This window comes from Cucurbita moschata, unplaced genomic scaffold (assembly GCF_002738365.1).
Source record: "Cucurbita moschata cultivar Rifu unplaced genomic scaffold, Cmos_1.0 Cmo_Scf00022, whole genome shotgun sequence".
In the NCBI taxonomy this organism is placed as follows: domain Eukaryota; kingdom Viridiplantae; phylum Streptophyta; class Magnoliopsida; order Cucurbitales; family Cucurbitaceae; genus Cucurbita; species Cucurbita moschata.
Window position 1 is genome coordinate 2,794,359 of NW_019268538.1, and position 17,066 is coordinate 2,811,424.

A 17,066-nucleotide genomic window follows, 5' to 3' on the forward strand; every position below is an offset into this window, starting at 1 on the left:
GGTTTTTTTTTTTTTTTTTTTTTGCCAATTTAGATATAATTCAATTAATTAAAAATGTATTTTATTGATCAAAATATGAAAAGGTCGATTTTTTCACCTCTAATTACTATTTAACTTAAAAAATATATATATATATTTTTTTTTTTTTTTTCAGAGAATAAATTATAAAATAAATTGAATATATGGGGTGGATATTTTGTCATTATCCTACTAAGAAATAAGATATATGGAAAATGGCAATTTCACGTAATAATGATGATGCTTAGGGGCAGCGATGTCTTTTTAGTTTTTATTTTTATTTTTATTTTTTCTCTTTTTGTCCCTTTGTCCTCTTCATGTTGATCGTTTTATTTATTTGTTAAATCCCCATTTTTCGCGGGGAATTATTTGTTTGAGATGGGAGTTATTTTAGTTTTGATTTGAAAGGTTTGATTTTTGTCACTTTATTAATATTTTTCTCATAAAATATAAACCCTAATTCTACCCTTTTCGATAGTATCTTCCCGGCACACCGCCTCGTGTCTACTCTTTTATATTTTCTCATAAAATATAAACTCCAAGTCCAGCATTTTTATTGGCTCACCGCCTCGTGTCTACCCTTTTATATTTTCTCATAAAATTTAAACTCGAAGCCTAGCATTCTTATTGGCACACCGTCTCGTGTCTACCCTTTATATTTTCTCATGAAATATAAACTTCAAATCCACCTCCCTTTGAGGCCAGCATCCTTACTAGTCGGTGTACCCCTTTATAATTTCTCAAAATATAAACCCCAAATCCACTCTCTTTGGGGAGCCAGCGTCTTTTTTAGCACACTGCCTCGTGTCTACTCCTTTCGGGGAACAGCCTCCTTGCTGGCACATAGTCCGATCATCGCCTCGTGTCTATCCCCTTTCGGGGAACAGCCTCCTCGCTAACACATAGTCTGGTGTCTAGCTCTGATTCCATTTGTAACGACCCAAGTTCACCACTAGCAGATATTGTTATCTTTGGGTTTTCCCCTTTCAAGCTTTCTCTCAAAGCTTTAAAACGCGTAGGTTAGAGAGATTTCCACACCCCTAAAAGGTAATTGGTAGAGTTATGTTTATTTTCATTTCTAAATATTTAATATACTATTTTTCTGTCTATCATTAACAAACTATTTTCATGTTTATTGTTGGTAGATTATTTAGAGTTTGAATTTAATTTATTAGATAATTATTATTTAAAAAATAGATGGTTGGATTATTGGCCGTTGAACTAATAAAAAAAATTAACCACTTTCGTTGCTTTGTCTTTAACCAACAAATTAATCAAATAAAAAATTAAAAAAGTTTATTTGACAAACACGTTTCCATTAAATATTTTAATATTGAAACTTAAATCTTACTTTAAATACTTGAAAATTAATTATGTTAAATTTCAGAGTGACGTGTATAATTAATATTTAAAAAAATTATTTGGGCGCCGAACAGGAACACAACAAGATCATTGCTTTTGTTGGGTTGCCACAGAATTTATAATAATATTATTTTATTTAATCGGTATTTTAATATTCATAAATAATACAAAAATATCAAATCAAGTTTGACATCCCAAAGAATTTAGGGTGGACCCCACGTGTCAAACAGAGAAAATATTGTACGGTTGCAACCAGCGAGTTCAACCCGCGAGTTCTCTCTCTCTAACCAGTTTTCTCTCTCCTATGCCGGTTTTGGCGGTGGGAAAAGAGAAGAGAGTTTACAGTCATGGAGTCGAGTCGGAGGCTCTCGTCTATGGCTCATGTTAGCGTTGGCTATGGCTTTGGCTTTGGCTTTGGCTTTGGCTTTGGCGTGCTCTCTCGGATTCCTTGTGATTTCCTTTAGCGACTGTTCGTTTGTTCGCTCTTTCTTCATTCACTTTCCCCAACGCTAAAACCATCCCAAATCCCTCTGTTTTGTTTTCTCTTTCGTCTTTTTTCATTCGATCCTTAGCTCTGTTGTTTCCGTTTTCGTATTCCTCTGTTCGGTGTCTCGGAGACGTCGGTTTCGGAGGCTTGGATCATCCCCGACGTTACGGTGGGTGGAGTGGGTTGCTCTCGTTGCTTCGTTTCGCTGGAAATTTATGGTAATTATATGAGAGTTTTGCGTTTTTAGGGAGAATATTGTTTTACTGTGGAAGATAGAATGGCATGAGTTGATTGAGGTTGTGTGCTGTTTTGGATGTATTTATGTATGCTATTGTTTAGAATATGCTGAGTATGAATCCTGCGTTTTGGTTTTTCTTTTGTTCATGTAGACTTTTTGAGTATCAAATTTGGAAAATTGTATGGATAATGAAGTTCGCCATTGATTATCTGCAAATTGTTAACCACGAATGTATATCCAAGGATGAGATATCTGGTGATGATTCTTCAAGTCGAAATTGATGCCGTTGCCTGGTGTTTAAATCATGGTTTGAAGTGAAATAGAAATTGACAGTGATATATTTATTTTTGTTGCTTTCTCATGGACTCTAACATACGGTGTAAACTTTCTTTCATGAAGTTTTTAATGATGATTTTTGGTTGTTTGATGATTCAATATTCCTTCGTATTATATTGGATATTAGTGTGATTCCTGCATCGATGGTTTACTGACATGAAATGGAATCCTGGCAGACTTTTGATGTTTCATCTCAAAGTTCTTGGAAGAAATATGCTGGTTGAAGACAGCTTCGGAGGACATCTGGCACAACGTTTGATATCTGCATTGTGTCTTAGAAATAGTTCCTTAGAATTGGGTTAGCAGTTACCATCAAGGCCACATCTTCTCGCTTCCTCTAGTGTTATTCCCAAAAGATGACTACATTAGCTAGTACTTCTAAAATTGTTGAATCAACGGAAGAATTTGATTCTGAGAAAGCTGGGACAAGTTACACGATAGATGTAGGAAAAAGGTTTTCAATAGAGGATGACATTAATCGTCTGTTTCAGGCAATTGATATCAGAACATTACGTAACAGGTCAGGTCAGCAACATGGAGTTGACAAAGATGCGTTGCAAAAGAGTGCGATGAAGAGACCAATGAGAGTGGGTTCATCTCACATGGCAGGGATTGGAATTTCTGAGCCTGCAAGCTTAAAGCAGGCTTTGAGGGGCTTGTGCATATCTCAGGCTGCTGAAATGGCTGCTGCAAAGAGGTTAACAAGGTCTTTAGGTTCACCTGGAATCTCTGAAGCAGGAACGATTAAAAGGTTGTATAAGGCTGTGGTGGTTGAGGCCAATGGATCTGATGTGCGAATAAATGAAAGCAAAGAAAATTTGGTAGAAATTTCCATTGTTTCAGAAATTATGTCTACTTTTCAGAATAAGATGCCTGAATTGTTGCATAAAACTGAGGCAGATATATCAAACCAGGGTGCTGAGTCTTCACTTTTTAAGAACACTGGGGTATCAGAAGAGGCAAATGTGGATAGATTGATGTCAAAGGATCTTGTAGAAGTGACAAGTATAAAGCCACTTAAATCTCCTTCTTTCACTCCTTCTGGTGAGAAGGATCCGACTCTGAACAGCTTGGATAATTCCTCAACTGAAGATTTGGCAAAAAATTCAGTGCCAGAGGAGAAAGGTACAATGCGTTGTTTATCCTCTCTATCAAGCTCTGGATCTGTTATTTGGCCAAACAAATCAGCTTTCAATAATACACGTTTCATCAAACCTATTTTCAGGACCAAAAACTCTGTCAAGAAGAAAGCAAAACTTGAACCTATTTCCTCCCCTAGCGCGTTTGAAATGCGTACAGTGATGGTTGACACTGATTTGGGTTCCATAGCAGAAAAGTTTGAGAACCGAATGCCAGAAAATGCCCAGAATCATGAGAGTAAAGAAAAAGAGATAGGTTCCTCTATCTCTAGTAGCACAACTTTAGGTATTGAAGTAAGTGCAAATCTAGTAAACACAGAGTCCAGTGGACCTGGTACATCTCTCAACTGCTGTAACAGGATCAGACCAACTATTATGTCATTCGATGAGAGATCCAGATCAAGAGAGAAAGGGATGTTCTCTCAGAGCTCTAAAAGTAGTAGTATTGGTGAATGTAGCCATAGCCCAAGCATCAGTGGGGAAAGCATTCTCAGTGGATCAAGTTGTAGTGGAGTAAGGCCTCACATGTCAAGGGACTTGAAATGGGAAGCTATCCACCACATTCAGGATCAACATAAATGCCTAAGTCTGAAAAACTTCAATCTGTTAAGGAGACTTGGTCTTGGGGACATTGGGACTGTATATCTCTCTGAGCTATGCGATTCCAGCTGTCTATTTGCTATCAAAGTGATGGACAAGGAGTTCTTGGCAAGCAGAAAAAAAATACTTCGGGCACAAACTGAGAGAGAGATACTGGAAATACTTGACCATCCATTTCTCCCTACACTATATGCTCATTTTGAGACGGATGAGCAATCATGCTTGGTCATGGACTACTGTTCTGGTGGAGATCTCCATGTGCTGCAACAAAAGCAACCATGCAAGAGTTTCTCTGAGCATGCAGTCAGGTTAGATTGCGATTCTCTAATTAAGTGCCCCAGTATAATTACGCTTTTGTTTTCTCACACGATGTTAGCATGTACTTGTGCTGGAAATCTGTTCTCATGATGGCTAGTCATTTGATTTATGCATATATGAAAGTGTATGTTTACTGTGAATATTGGCAAGTTGAGAATGAAAAGAAGAGACTAGGGGACCACCACACCACCATTTGTGGATGGGTTTTAAAATATTAAGTTAAAAGGTCGTTGAGTTTCGATGCTTAGATTAAAAGCATGCTCTCATGTCTTTTCTGTTTGGCTGTAGTCATTGGTCAAAACATTTTGTTGGATAATGTGGTTTACTTCTTGTTAGAAGAAGTTGTTCCGTCATAATCAGTCTGATTGATTGATAAAACACTGCATCTTTTGTTACCAAGTATTAAATTTGGTTAGTGTCTTTCTGATCCAATAAATTTGGACTTGCTGAATCTTTTTATTCTAGGTTCTATGTTGCCGAGATTCTTCTTGCCCTGGAGTACTTACACATGCAAGGCGTTATTTACCGAGACCTGAAACCCGAAAATGTTCTGGTCCGAGAAGATGGGCACATAATGCTCACAGATTTTGATTTGTCTCTTAGATGTGCTGTTAATCCAATGCTGCTTCAATCATCATCTCCAGTTGTGGAATCCACCAAGAGGAAGTTGAATCCCTGTGATGAATCTAGTTGCATTGACCCTTTCTGCCTCCACCCATCCTGGCAGGTCTCATGCTTCACCCCCAAAGTTTTATCTGCTCCATACAAATCTCGGAGAACAAAAGCAGACAATCAGGCTAGTCTATTACCACAGCTTATTGTCGAGCCAACTGGTGTGCGGTCCAATTCATTCGTAGGAACCCACGAATACCTCGCTCCTGAGATTGTTAAGGGTGATGGCCATGGGAGTGCTGTTGATTGGTGGACTTACGGGATTTTCCTGTTTGAGCTACTATATGGTAAGACTCCCTTCAAAGGTTCAGGAAATGAGGACACATTAGCGAACATAGTATCCCACACTCTCAAGTTCCCTGATAGCCCCATAGTTAGCTTTCATGCAAGAGATCTAATCAGATGTCTGTTGGCAAAGGAGCCTGAAAACCGATTAGGCGCAACAAAAGGAGCTATTGAGATTAAGCAGCATCCATTTTTTGAAGGCATCAATTGGGCTCTGATACGTTGTGCAGTTCCACCTGAGCTTCCCAAGTTCTTCGACGATGGAACTGGTGCAATGCCAGTGGATCCCGGGGAGAACACAAAGTGTAGAGATCTCGAGAATATGGAAGCGGATGCAGCAATCTTCTACCTGTTTTAGCTTACACTTTCTGACTAGGGAACATCCATATTTTTGTTTCTAAGCTCTCATCCTTGTTATAGCTTATAATGTAACCATGCTAGTGAAAGGAAAACTATATGTTGTGAAGGAAAAACACCATCCTTTTCTCCCTCCCACAGGATAAATAGACAACAGATATGGATTAACTTTTACCAGACTGTACTAAATGAACTACGGAGAGGTCAAATTAATAATATCTCATCGTTGAAGAAGATTGAATGATCCAACGGAGCATTATCTCAAAAAAAGGCCAAAAGGAGAATTGTTCTAAGTAGTGGTAGCAACACGTTTGCAGAGCTGGGGAGATTCTGTAGGAACCAATAATCGGAGTCCCATCCAACGCAGTGATGAGGGCGTTGCAATTGCAGCTTAGAGTTGACGCCAATTTTCTAAGGCCTTACAGTCATTTCTGTCCTACTTCATCACTAAACCCTTCGTCATTGCTTGTTTGTCAACCTATAAAATTCTCCCATCTCCGAAACTTTAAGCCTTCTCGAAGTTCCCGTGGAACCCATTTCTCTACACCATCGACTTCTTTCATTGTAGCTTCCATGGCCGATAACGCCATTCCCACAATCCCAGAGACAGCGACAAAACCTTTCTCTGTGCTCTTTGTGTGCTTGGGAAACATCTGCAGAAGCCCAGCTGCTGAAGGAGTATTCAGAGACCTGGTGAAGAAGAGGGGTCTCGATTCCAAGTTCATAATAGATTCTGCTGGCACCATTGGTTACCATGAGGTAATCGACTTTGTTTTTAATTGGAAATTCTCTGTGCCATTTTCTTGTTGTTGATTCGATTAAAAGGTTTCATCCTCCATCGTTGCGAAAATTATCGCTTCTATAACAGTTTCCTTTTCTCGTTTTCTCTGCAATTAAACAATCGCTATAGTTTCTTTGAAGCGAAAACTGGTTCTATATGGTTCTAAGTGATTTTGACTCATTTCTCAAGGGTAATGAGGCCGACCCAAGAATGAGAGCAGCCTCTAAACGGCGCGGGATAGCGATAACATCCATATCGAGGCCAATCCAGCCATCTGATTTTGTAAATTTTGATCTTATTCTTGCCATGGACAAGCAAAACAGAGGTAGGAGAGAATACTATGGCAAAATCTTCGTATTTGTGCTATGTTTTGCAATTCCAATCATTCCCAGGTCAACTCAATCTTTGTTAATGATTCATTTTCTGGGTCTTGATTATTTCTACAGAGGATATTTTAGGGGCTTTTGAACGGTGGAGAACTAAGAATACCCTCCCTCCTGATTCGCATAAGAAGGTTAGTACAAGATCTTGAATGAGAATTACTTGTGTTTGTGTATGATTTTCATTCTTTTCAATACGTGATCTCATAAAGATGCCGATCCAACAATGTCAGGTCAAATTAATGTGCTCATACTGTAAAAGGCATAATGAAACAGAGGTACCGGATCCTTATTATGGTGGGCAACAAGGTTTTGAGAAGGTAATCCAGAAATTCTTATGTATGTTTGTTCTGGATATTTGGGATTCTGGATTTTTACATGCTTTGAATAGAATTCTGGTTCACTTTGTAGGCTAAAATTGCTGGAGAAATATAGTTGCAACACTGTAAATATATCTTTGATCATCATATGGTTGTATATTTTAAGGCCAACTCGAACTTAGCTCAACTAGTTTAGACATTCTTTTGACTAAGAGGTTCAAATCTTCCCGAACCATCTTGTTTTTCAACTTCCATGAAAAAACAGCTAGTTGTTTCCCTTTTCTTCCATATGAACATTTCAGTCACATTTAGCGTGCTTGTAATTTTCATAAAAGATCAGTTGCATGAATGTCAAATTACTGCATATCTTAGTAAGTCTTTTCATTCATCTGGTTCTTTCATCCTTTACATGGAGGCATTCTTTTTCTTTGAAATATGTTTTTTACAACTCTTCTTTTTTCTGGGCTCTGTGATTGAGATAAAGTTGATTGTACAGTACTCATGAACCATACGTTACCTATTCACTGTTCATCAAGTTGATAGTCTAAATTCTTCAGCATACCCTTAAAAATCTACTTTGTATGCTAAGTTTAACGCCCACTAAATTGGTACTTCTGTTGAAAATTATGCAATGTGTCAATTTAGGTTCTGGACTTGCTTGAAGATGCGTGTGAATCACTGTTGGAAAGCATCTTAGCAGAGAACAAACACTTTTCAGGTTAATGATCTCTGGATAGGTACTTCATTCATGCAAAATAATGCAAATTATTCAAGTAACGCAATGGTTAATCCCTTTGTGGAATGGATATATTTCAAGTCATATGGTATGTGTATCCGCTGAACAAATATTGTTTTCATTTGAATAAATTCAAAGTCTTTTCAGACTTTGGTTTTAGAATCTATCTCAATGGGTTTTGTTGGTTGTGGTCCAACCAGATCTTGTGTTCTTGAATATCTAAATTCACCTTTTAGCAAAGGTAAATTAAACAGTTTTACCCTTTTTCTCATTTTGTTGTGAATGTATAAAGGCGTTCTGTTTCAGAGTTGCTATGGCTGAATAACTTTAGAATCTCACGAATTCAGGCATTGAAATTGAAAAGAGACATTATTTCAATAAAAAAGTTCCAAGATTCCAAGACTCCTCGGACTCTTCATGGAAAGGTACTCCTCAAAACATTTATCAGATTACTTTACTTTTTTGAAATGGTTCCATGTTTCTGAAGCTCTAAGCTAAATTTGGGAAAGTGAAAGTAGGGAGGTGGTGAAGGATGCAGTTTTGAAAATAAAAGCTGCAATGGCCACGCTGCAAAGGAATAGTAGAGATACCTTTTTGTCCCCTCGGCCAATTTCTCTTGTTTTATAATGTTTTTTCATTCGGTTCAAAAAATCCTGCCTCGATGAACATTCATATTTCTTGCTTTGAGATCCGATATCGGTTGGAAGGGAGAACGAAACATTCTTTTTAAGGGTGTGGAAACCTCTTCCTAACAGACGCTTCTTAAAACCGTGAGACTGATGGGGATATGTAACAAGCCAAAGCGGACAATATCTGCTAACGGTGGGCTTAAACTCTTACAAATGGTATTAAAGTGAGGAACCATACGGTGTGCCAACAAAGGAATGCTGAGTTTCGAATGGGGTGGATTGTGAGATCTCATATCGGTTGGAGAGGGAAACAAAACATCTTTTATAAGGGTGTGGAAATCTCTTCCTAGCAGAAGCATTTTAAAACCATGAGGTTGATGGTGATGCATAACGAGCCGAAGCAGAAATATCTGGTAGCGGTGGGCTTGAGTTATTACATTACGAGTTAGACAGGTTTGCACATTATTTAGTTCTAGGTAATCAAATCTTGCTCGGAAGCAATGAAAGTCCCAGTTTTGATAAACAGGTAACTTGTGCAGCTTTGTACCAGAGGACTTACAATTCTGCATCATTGCAGCAGCCAGCCATGGAATATGATAAAACACAAAATGGTACCCATATATTTGAAAAATACAGGCTGTGTTATCCCCCAAAAGGAGGAGGAGACTGAAATAACAAAAGGAAAAGGTCAGAGTTACTAGCTTTATCCAACAAATTTTACTCCTATGAAAAATCAAACCTTCGTTAAAATGAATGAAAGAATCACAGAAAAGAGGAACAAAAATGAAGCCTTCATTAAGACCATGACCATGGATCCTCCTTTCCTCCCTTTGTACTATGGTATTCAAGCTACTTGTTGCAAGATATCGACTTTTGGAAATCTCCACGACGTGAGGCAATCTCTGTCTATTCAATCTTGTTCGTACTACGATCAGCTGAAATATATGTTTAGTATCAGTCATACTCTTAGCATCAACATATCAGTTGTGTGTTCTGTTTCGTTAAAACAGAAGAAATTGGTAGGAATAGAGCCAATATGATTTGATGGCTTCATTTCGTTCCTCAGTGAATTATTGATATGCTTTGCCGGAAGTAGCATAAAAAACCAATCACCTCATCTAGATTCAATCACCTACCGACCAAGTTCAACCTTTCTTTAGCTATTGATCAAAATTTTCTAAATCAAATCATGTAGTTATATTTCAATTTCAGAAAGCTCCGAACTGAAGCCAAGAGCTTGAGAAACTAAAGATGATTGAAAAATAATAGAAAAGAATAGCATCTGGATAGGCTATTTTGACCTTACAAAAAAGAATGTTTGGAGATTATTGAGAGGAGTAGCCTTACATTGGTTAATTAAGAGGAAGATCATGAGTTTATAAGCATGGAATACTATTTTCATTACTACGAGACCTTTTGGACCTTTTGGAGAAATTAAAAGCAAAGCCACGAGTGTTTATGCTCAAAGTAGATAATATCATACTATTGTGGAGGTTCGTGATTCCTAACCGAGAACATATAAAAAAAATTCATCAAATGGAAGACCAAAATGTTGTCTTACTATCGTGACACCAACAGAATCCAAAAAGAAACATTACAAAAAAAAAAAAAAAACGTTCTAGAAGAGGAAAAAAAATCACCACTACAATAGATAATAGACAAATCCATCTATTTACATGCTTTTCTTTCTACTCAAGTCAGTCATACATCGTTTTCACCCCAAAAAAAAAAAAAAAAAGATAATGAAGGATGATCATCAGGCATCATCCATATCATGATCGTTATCGTTATCTCCTTCATAATATTCATCATCACGCTGGATTTGCTTGTCTTGGGTGTGCCCTGAAATAACAGAATTTAGATTTTAATTGAGAAAGGCATAAAACAAGATCTAATCAGAGAAGCAAAGAAAAAGTGTCCTGATGACACTCACGGTCCATGCGCTCATCAGGGTTTTGCTCATCTTCATCGAAATCGGGAATATAGAAGTCAGGAGGAACCTGCACCGTGTACCAAAATAACATCCGTGTGAAGTTCATTTTATTTAGAACAGCTTATTTAGACGCTAATATGACAATGAAAAAGTGAGAAACTTGGAACTTCTACTACATGCATTGAAAAGCCCAACATACCATTTCATCTCAAAACTAAAAAAACTGGGAGGCAAATGAAGTTTTTTTTTTAAAAAAAAAAAGTGTTTCTTCAGTTCAACAATTTAAAGGGTGGAGTTGAGTCACCGACCTTTGGAGTAGTAATTAGTGCCCTATCCATTAAGTTATATTTGAATTGACAAAAAAAAAAAAAAAACTTATTAATGATAAGCTATTAGTTTCCACCACTAGGATATATCAAGACCTGGGTAGACTAGAAAGTACACATACAAATTCAGCCACAAACCCACCTCTTGCATTTGTACACCTGGAGCATGTTGGATGAAACGGAGATTTTCCAAGACTTGTGTTTTGATCGTGCTAAGATAAGATTTCGTATTTAAATTCTCCTGCCAGGGAAATCACAAGAACAAAGAAGAGGATTGAGTGATGCGTTGCTAGAAGCAATTCAACTGGTTAGAAAGTAAATAAAAAACATATAATGTAAATTTGGAAAAAGTACCGACCATATGCCCACTTGGAATTCTTAGCAAATGGTCTGGAGAAAAATATTTGATATACTCGTTATCCGGGATTTCTGCAATAAAGCGTAGATTTTCAGCATGGAGAACATGTACAGAGAAAATCTTCCACATTATGAATCAGAAAGCCGTTTAAACTGGTTGGGTAAGCACTAGATAAACAGTACAGGAAAAAAAAAAAAAAAATCTGTGCAACATGCAAGCTTCAGAGAAACCTTTCAGCTTAACAGGGTGAAAAAAATGCACAATTCGGAAATATATATACAGGGTACAAACATGAAAGGAAAAACCTGATGGAATCAAGAAATATTTACTAAAGGCTTGCAGTCAAATATCGATGTCAAACTCTAATGATCACCCTTTTGAGGAGGGGCTGTTGTACGTTATAAATGAAAAGATCAACAAAAATTGGAAGTGCACAAGAGGATGGTAAAAATGAGAGTACGAGTTCCTTTCCATAGGGATCGATAGTTTTGCCTATATCTAATTCAATGATACTTATGGAAGGAAAACTGACGAAGAGAAAACGAACTAAGAAAGATGGAGAAAAACACGAGGACTTTTTATACCATTAGGCAGCTCTGTATCCAGAAGAACGCCCGTTTCAACAGTCCAACATCTAGCTACATTCTCTTTGGTATAACCTCCACCTCCAGTAACCTATAGGTACATAAAAGTTCTATGAATATCTGATTATAATTATATACAATTAAACACAGAATTTTAGTCCTCCAAAAAAGCATACCAACAAAGGCAAATTGAATTTCTTGACAAATCTCACACATTCAGCATGACCTGTTGGAAGAACAAGTAAATGTTAATTGGAACATTGGCCTTCAAGTTAAATTGAATTATAAATAAAGGCAATAGAAAGTTGCATAACTCATAACATATAATGTGGGTTTTCATTTCTTTTTTTCTTTTCCTCGCTTGGGAAGGGAGCATTAAGTACAATGAATCGTACCATCAATAGAGAGATTGAAGCAGCCTAAGCGATCTCCAGCCAATGAATCAGCTCCACACTGGAGAACAATGACACCTGGTCGATACATTTCAACAACCTTGGAGATAATCTACATGTACAGAATTCACATAAAAGTACAATGATCAATAAAGATAATAGCAAAAGGCAATAATGCTTAATTCCAGAGAGTTTTTAGTTAACTTACAGTCCTGAAAAGTCTGGTGAAGCTACCATCATCTATTCCATCCTTTAGTGGGACATTAATGGCATAAAACTTGCCTTCTCTTTCTCCTATTTCCTTCAAAATACTAATATCTATGAGTCTCATCCAACTTCCAAATTGTAGTAAGTTTAAGTGCAGAATAATAAGCCCATTTAGCAGGGCTATTTAAATATAAATATCTAGTTTGCCTAGACCAACCAAAAAGAGCACAAAAAACAAAAACAATTACAAGCCCAGTACTTTCACCAAGATCTGTCTTTCCCTTAAAACGCCCCTTTGTTTTTTTCCAACCAAAGAAACTGTCTTGCCACAACAATCTACCTCCCTCATGAATTGGAGAAGAATGCACTGAGTTCTCAACAGCTATGGGAACGTCACTTAGGAGAAGAGGCGAAAGCAACTCCAAACCACCAAAAATACTTGAACCAAGTCCCCCTGACACAAAGGTGCACTATTGAGGATAGAAGGTCAAAGTGGAAGAACTCAAAATGGAATCCATAATCTTAATCTCTCCAAAAGCCACCGATCAAGGAAAGAATTTTAATTTCTTTGAAATATTAACCAAACTAAGAAGGCAGTATACCAATCAGAGAAAAATGACTTGCACGAGAAGATATGAAAAAAAATCAAACATCCAAATCCACTGATGAAGATACAAGAACAGCGAAATCATATACTGTCTTTTATTTAAGGCTCTTCTAAAGTGAAAGTTGCACAAAAATAAATCTTCATGAAGAGACAGAAAGGACGCAATAGAGGAATGTTGGTAGCGGACAAGTGATATAGACAGGGAAAAGAAGAGCAAAGAGGGTCACATACCAAACTAAAATTCAGTACTTTCTAGTATTTACGAAGTAAGCACCAACAAAGAGATGAGAAAATTTGGAAAGATCACCTTAACATCACCAGTTCCAGGAAAAAACAGGTCTCCAAACTTGTGAAAGCTAACGGTCATCACCCTGTCATGGAGGATTGTGAACATTAAGAATTAGAAGAGAGACCTATAATATATGGAATATGGATGTGTATTAATTAACTGCTCGTGAAAATCTTCAAACATGCAATTACAATTTTTACTCACTTCAAATTCTTTTATCAGATTCTCCCCTTTTGTATACTAGGTTGCATTCTACCAATAAACAGAGTTCTGTTCAAAATAAATTAGCAACAAACAGAATGTGTGTCGGCAGTCCGCCCCAACAACTATAATTCAAAAATATCAATTTATAAGCATAAAGCTATGAGCTGTGCACTTAATATCAACTTCAACTTTTAAAAAAAAATCTTATCTCAATTGCTCAATAAACAGAAACATTTTCCAGTTTCCAATTATAAATTCAATGTAGAACTAGAAAGTCCAGGTCATGTTGTACCTGTCAGTGAAATAAAATGCTTCCTCTACCCCATCACCATGATGCACATCTATGTCAATATACAAAACACGAGAATGATATTTTAGAAGTTCTAGTATTCCCAGAACCAAATCATTGATGTAGCAAAACCCAGAAGCCTCGCACTTTTTAGCATGATGTAAGCCACCTGCCCAATTTATTGCAATGTCACATAGTTGATGGTTTAGTCTGCGTGCGGCATCTGCAAGGAGAATGGCAGTAATGAGTCAAGACGGACTTTATCTTCAGCATGAATCGCAAGATATCCATTATTGAATTTACCTATTGTTCCACCGGCATATATTTGGCAGAATTCAAACAAGTTCTCAAAGACAGGGCAATCCTCTCCAAGATTATCTGATACAAAGTCAAAATCTATCAAAATTTATCTCTAGTTCTCTGCCTACAAACGAGGAACTGCAGAGAAATGGTGATAGAGATCAAGAGAAAATTGATACACTTAGCCAGCTCATTAGAAAACAAGTGTTGGGTATCTGGATTTATTCGGTGCAGAAACTCCACATAATCAGCTGAATGGAACTGAGCAAGCTCCACAGGATATGCTTTGTGAGGACGCTGCATGGTAGTACAAAAATCAACAAAAAGAACAGTAAACCTACAAGCACGTGTTAAAAGCTTCACTGTAAGACAAATTCAAAGAGAAAGACACTAACATAAATTTCCATCTTCTTATGAAGCTCATACGAGAGAACAAGATGGTGAGTCATACAGAGTCGATGTGGTTTCATTGGATGATTTGGACCAAAGTAAACACTTCCCACGTCTCCTGCAAAACCATATTTTGTGTAAGGTTTAAGTTTAAATGACTTTCTTATCTTGAAACACCACAACCACCTAAGATCTTATTGTTAACTTGAATGGAATTATACATGTTTCTTCTTCTAGATATGCCACGCGTACCAACTCCAAAATAAAACATATAAATGGATATGGTTTGCAGTTCTACAAAACATAGGAATATTTGAAACCATTTTTAAAATATAAAAGTGCGGCTTGTAAAGTAGGCAAATCCTAAGATTGCAATCTACAATTTTCCCATAAATATAAAATGTTCTTATTAGGCATGAGCATAAGTTCAGCGCAAAAGTAGATGAGAGTTGATTATATCACGAAATAATCCACAAATCAATGGTTCTTTCAATGTGCTCTTTCCAACCCCAACAGTCTCGTTTACAAGGTACGAATAATTCGAAGTGAATGGATTTGGGAGGGAAGGAGAAAACAGAAAGTTAAATACAAACACCTATTGCTTTGATGAAATTTCTCATCGTTGCAGAGAAAGGTGTTCCGAACTGAATCGGGGAGAACTTGAGCATTAGATTAGTAAACTAAAGAAATAGATGTCGAAGGGACGTAGAAAACAAAAATAGTACCATCATAAAAGTAGGAAATCCTATCCTTGAACCGCATTTTAGCTGGAAGACCACAGCAAGCACGATCACAAACTTCTAGTGTTCGCACTCCACCATCGTCCTGGCTTCGCAGTTGTTGATTCGATTAGAGGACACACATGAAGCAACTGCAGTGGATGAACCGTCATTAATTCGATTCAATTACTCCGTAAGCATATTGATTGTCAGTACCACCAATCAATGAGTTTAAATAATAAATAAATAAATAAAGCTTATAACACGTCTCAAACAAAACCCCCCGAAAACACACATAAAATGAAATCCAATAATTTCAAGAGTAGAACACACAATCAACAAAAAAAATCGTGAATGAAACAGTACAACCAGAGAAATCAGAACGAAGCTATAAAGGAAAAGATCAAAACATTGACACTCCAATTCAGATTGACAGATTACGATTATTCGAATCCTACTCCTAAAAATGAAACTGCAGAAGGAGCAAAACCTGAAGCGAATTCGGTGGAGAGCAAGAAATGGCTCCGGAAGCTGGAGCAGATGAGCAAGGAAGAACAGAGGAGGACTTTGAAGAAGGCCCGTTGATGCTGCTCACATTGTTTCGCAGCTTGTCGAATACGGCCTTAGGATCGCGCGGGTTTCCTTTTGGTGGGTACTATGGAAATTATTATTATTTAGAATTAAATTTTCATTTTCCAATTATCGTTAAAATATTAATTTTTTTTTAGAGATTGGGGGCCCATAATACCGTTATTGGGCCTGACGACAGGAAACTATTCTGTGCAAACATTAATGGGCCAACTTTTAGGCCCACACAATACTGGAAAAGAGAAAATAATAATAATAATAAATAATAATAAGGTAATGAGAACGAAACTCCGCCAATCCTCGTCGATCCTTCGTCCCCCATCTGCTAGCTTTCTGAAGCAACGATTTATCATTCTCCAACCTCAAGTGAGTTTATCCCCCATTCTCTGGATTGTTCTTTAGGATTATGGAGTAAGTTTCTCGAATGTTTTGATACGGTGATCTAGAACTGGAATTTTGATGTTTTAATTGCGCTTTATTATGATTATTATTTATTATTTATTTTTACTTTCTGGTTAATCTGGTTAACGATTGTTGTTAGATGTGATGTATCTATGCACTTGAAATGATTGGTTTGTGTATTTTTTCTGTCGGTGGTCGCTTTAATTTTCAATTGGATTGGTGTTTTTAGGGAATTGAATTTTATATGTTTTTTGTCTCCCTGCTGATTGAAACATGGATGAATTTCATTATACGACTCGTTAATTTGGGGAAAAATAAAAGTTACCGGATTCATTTTGATGGTATTACTAGGGAGTTTTTAGTTTATTCTCATGTTTCCCGACACATTTCATTCGAATGAGTACGTATTTTGTCCTCCGAAGATGGAATTGGTGTAGTTCTTGTACACATTGTTTAGGAGCAACTGAGAAAAAGCTGGCTGGGAAGGGGTATTATAGCATGTCCTGGTTTGTATTTGAGATTTATCAAATTTGGTGGATTATATGGGCGTGTGTAAACAGCCATGGTGACCATTTACTTAGAATTTAATATCGTTAGAATTATTTTTGATGACCTAATTAGTAAGGTTAGGTGGTTGTCTCACATTTTCATGGTTATAAATATGTATGCACACATGTATGTGTGAGAATGAAGATAATTCTTAGAAGTTAATTTATGTTTATGCAATTATACAAGTAATGCACTTAAGATGTTTGTGGTATATGGGGCTTAAAATTGAAAAAAAAAAAAAAAAAAAAAAAAAAAAAAAAAAAAAAAAAAA

The 17,066-nt window shown here is 36.8% G+C and overlaps 4 protein-coding genes across 7 annotated transcripts in view; 3 read left to right on the forward strand and 1 right to left on the reverse strand.

Moving 5' to 3' along the window:
• Positions 1-1,660: 1,660 nt before the first annotated feature.
• LOC111459350 (serine/threonine-protein kinase D6PK-like) lies at positions 1,661-5,986 on the forward strand. Its single transcript, XM_023102215.1, has 3 exons — positions 1,661-2,085; positions 2,618-4,488; positions 4,964-5,986. Exons 2-3 carry the CDS (start codon positions 2,798-2,800, stop codon positions 5,811-5,813), a joined length of 2,541 nt encoding a protein of 846 aa, XP_022957983.1. The 5' UTR covers positions 1,661-2,085; positions 2,618-2,797; the 3' UTR covers positions 5,814-5,986.
• Positions 5,987-6,078: 92 nt separating this feature from the next.
• LOC111459353 (putative low molecular weight protein-tyrosine-phosphatase slr0328) lies at positions 6,079-8,195 on the forward strand. Its single transcript, XM_023102219.1, has 5 exons — positions 6,079-6,571; positions 6,783-6,918; positions 7,040-7,107; positions 7,207-7,293; positions 7,939-8,195. Exons 1-5 carry the CDS (start codon positions 6,182-6,184, stop codon positions 8,014-8,016), a joined length of 759 nt encoding a protein of 252 aa, XP_022957987.1. The 5' UTR covers positions 6,079-6,181; the 3' UTR covers positions 8,017-8,195.
• Positions 8,196-10,195: 2,000 nt separating this feature from the next.
• LOC111459351 (histone deacetylase 9) lies at positions 10,196-15,912 on the reverse strand. Of its 3 annotated transcripts, XM_023102216.1 has the most exons (15): positions 15,747-15,912; positions 15,263-15,408; positions 14,543-14,655; positions 14,327-14,444; positions 14,151-14,225; positions 13,851-14,070; positions 13,373-13,436; positions 12,460-12,552; positions 12,255-12,363; positions 12,036-12,085; positions 11,860-11,950; positions 11,276-11,346; positions 11,060-11,158; positions 10,592-10,658; positions 10,196-10,500 (listed from the first exon to the last, which is right to left on the reverse strand). In XM_023102216.1, the coding sequence occupies exons 2-15, from the start codon at positions 15,297-15,299 to the stop codon at positions 10,415-10,417; spliced, it is 1,293 nt and encodes a 430-aa protein (XP_022957984.1). In that variant the 5' UTR covers positions 15,300-15,408; positions 15,747-15,912; the 3' UTR covers positions 10,196-10,414. The 3 variants fall into 3 exon arrangements, with proteins under 3 accessions (XP_022957984.1, XP_022957985.1, XP_022957986.1); XM_023102217.1 differs by lacking the exons at positions 14,151-14,225; positions 14,327-14,444; positions 14,543-14,655; positions 15,263-15,408; positions 15,747-15,912 and having other exon boundaries at positions 13,851-13,899; positions 13,995-14,070; XM_023102218.1 differs by lacking the exons at positions 13,373-13,436; positions 13,851-14,070; positions 14,151-14,225; ... (2 more) ...; positions 15,263-15,408; positions 15,747-15,912 and adding an exon at positions 12,718-12,834 and having other exon boundaries at positions 12,460-12,545.
• Positions 15,913-16,123: 211 nt separating this feature from the next.
• LOC111459140 overlaps positions 16,124-17,066 on the forward strand; it is a 3,112-nt gene continuing 2,169 nt past the window's right edge. The window contains exon 1 of one of the 2 annotated variants that reach the window (XM_023101907.1): positions 16,124-16,210. Coding sequence is in view for 1 of the 2 variants with exons in the window: in XM_023101906.1 (XP_022957674.1) it covers positions 16,251-16,255 (5 nt within the window). In the remaining variant the exon portion in view is untranslated. Of the gene's footprint in view, positions 16,256-17,066 lie in introns of both variants that reach the window. The other variant, XM_023101906.1, reaches the window with a different exon arrangement.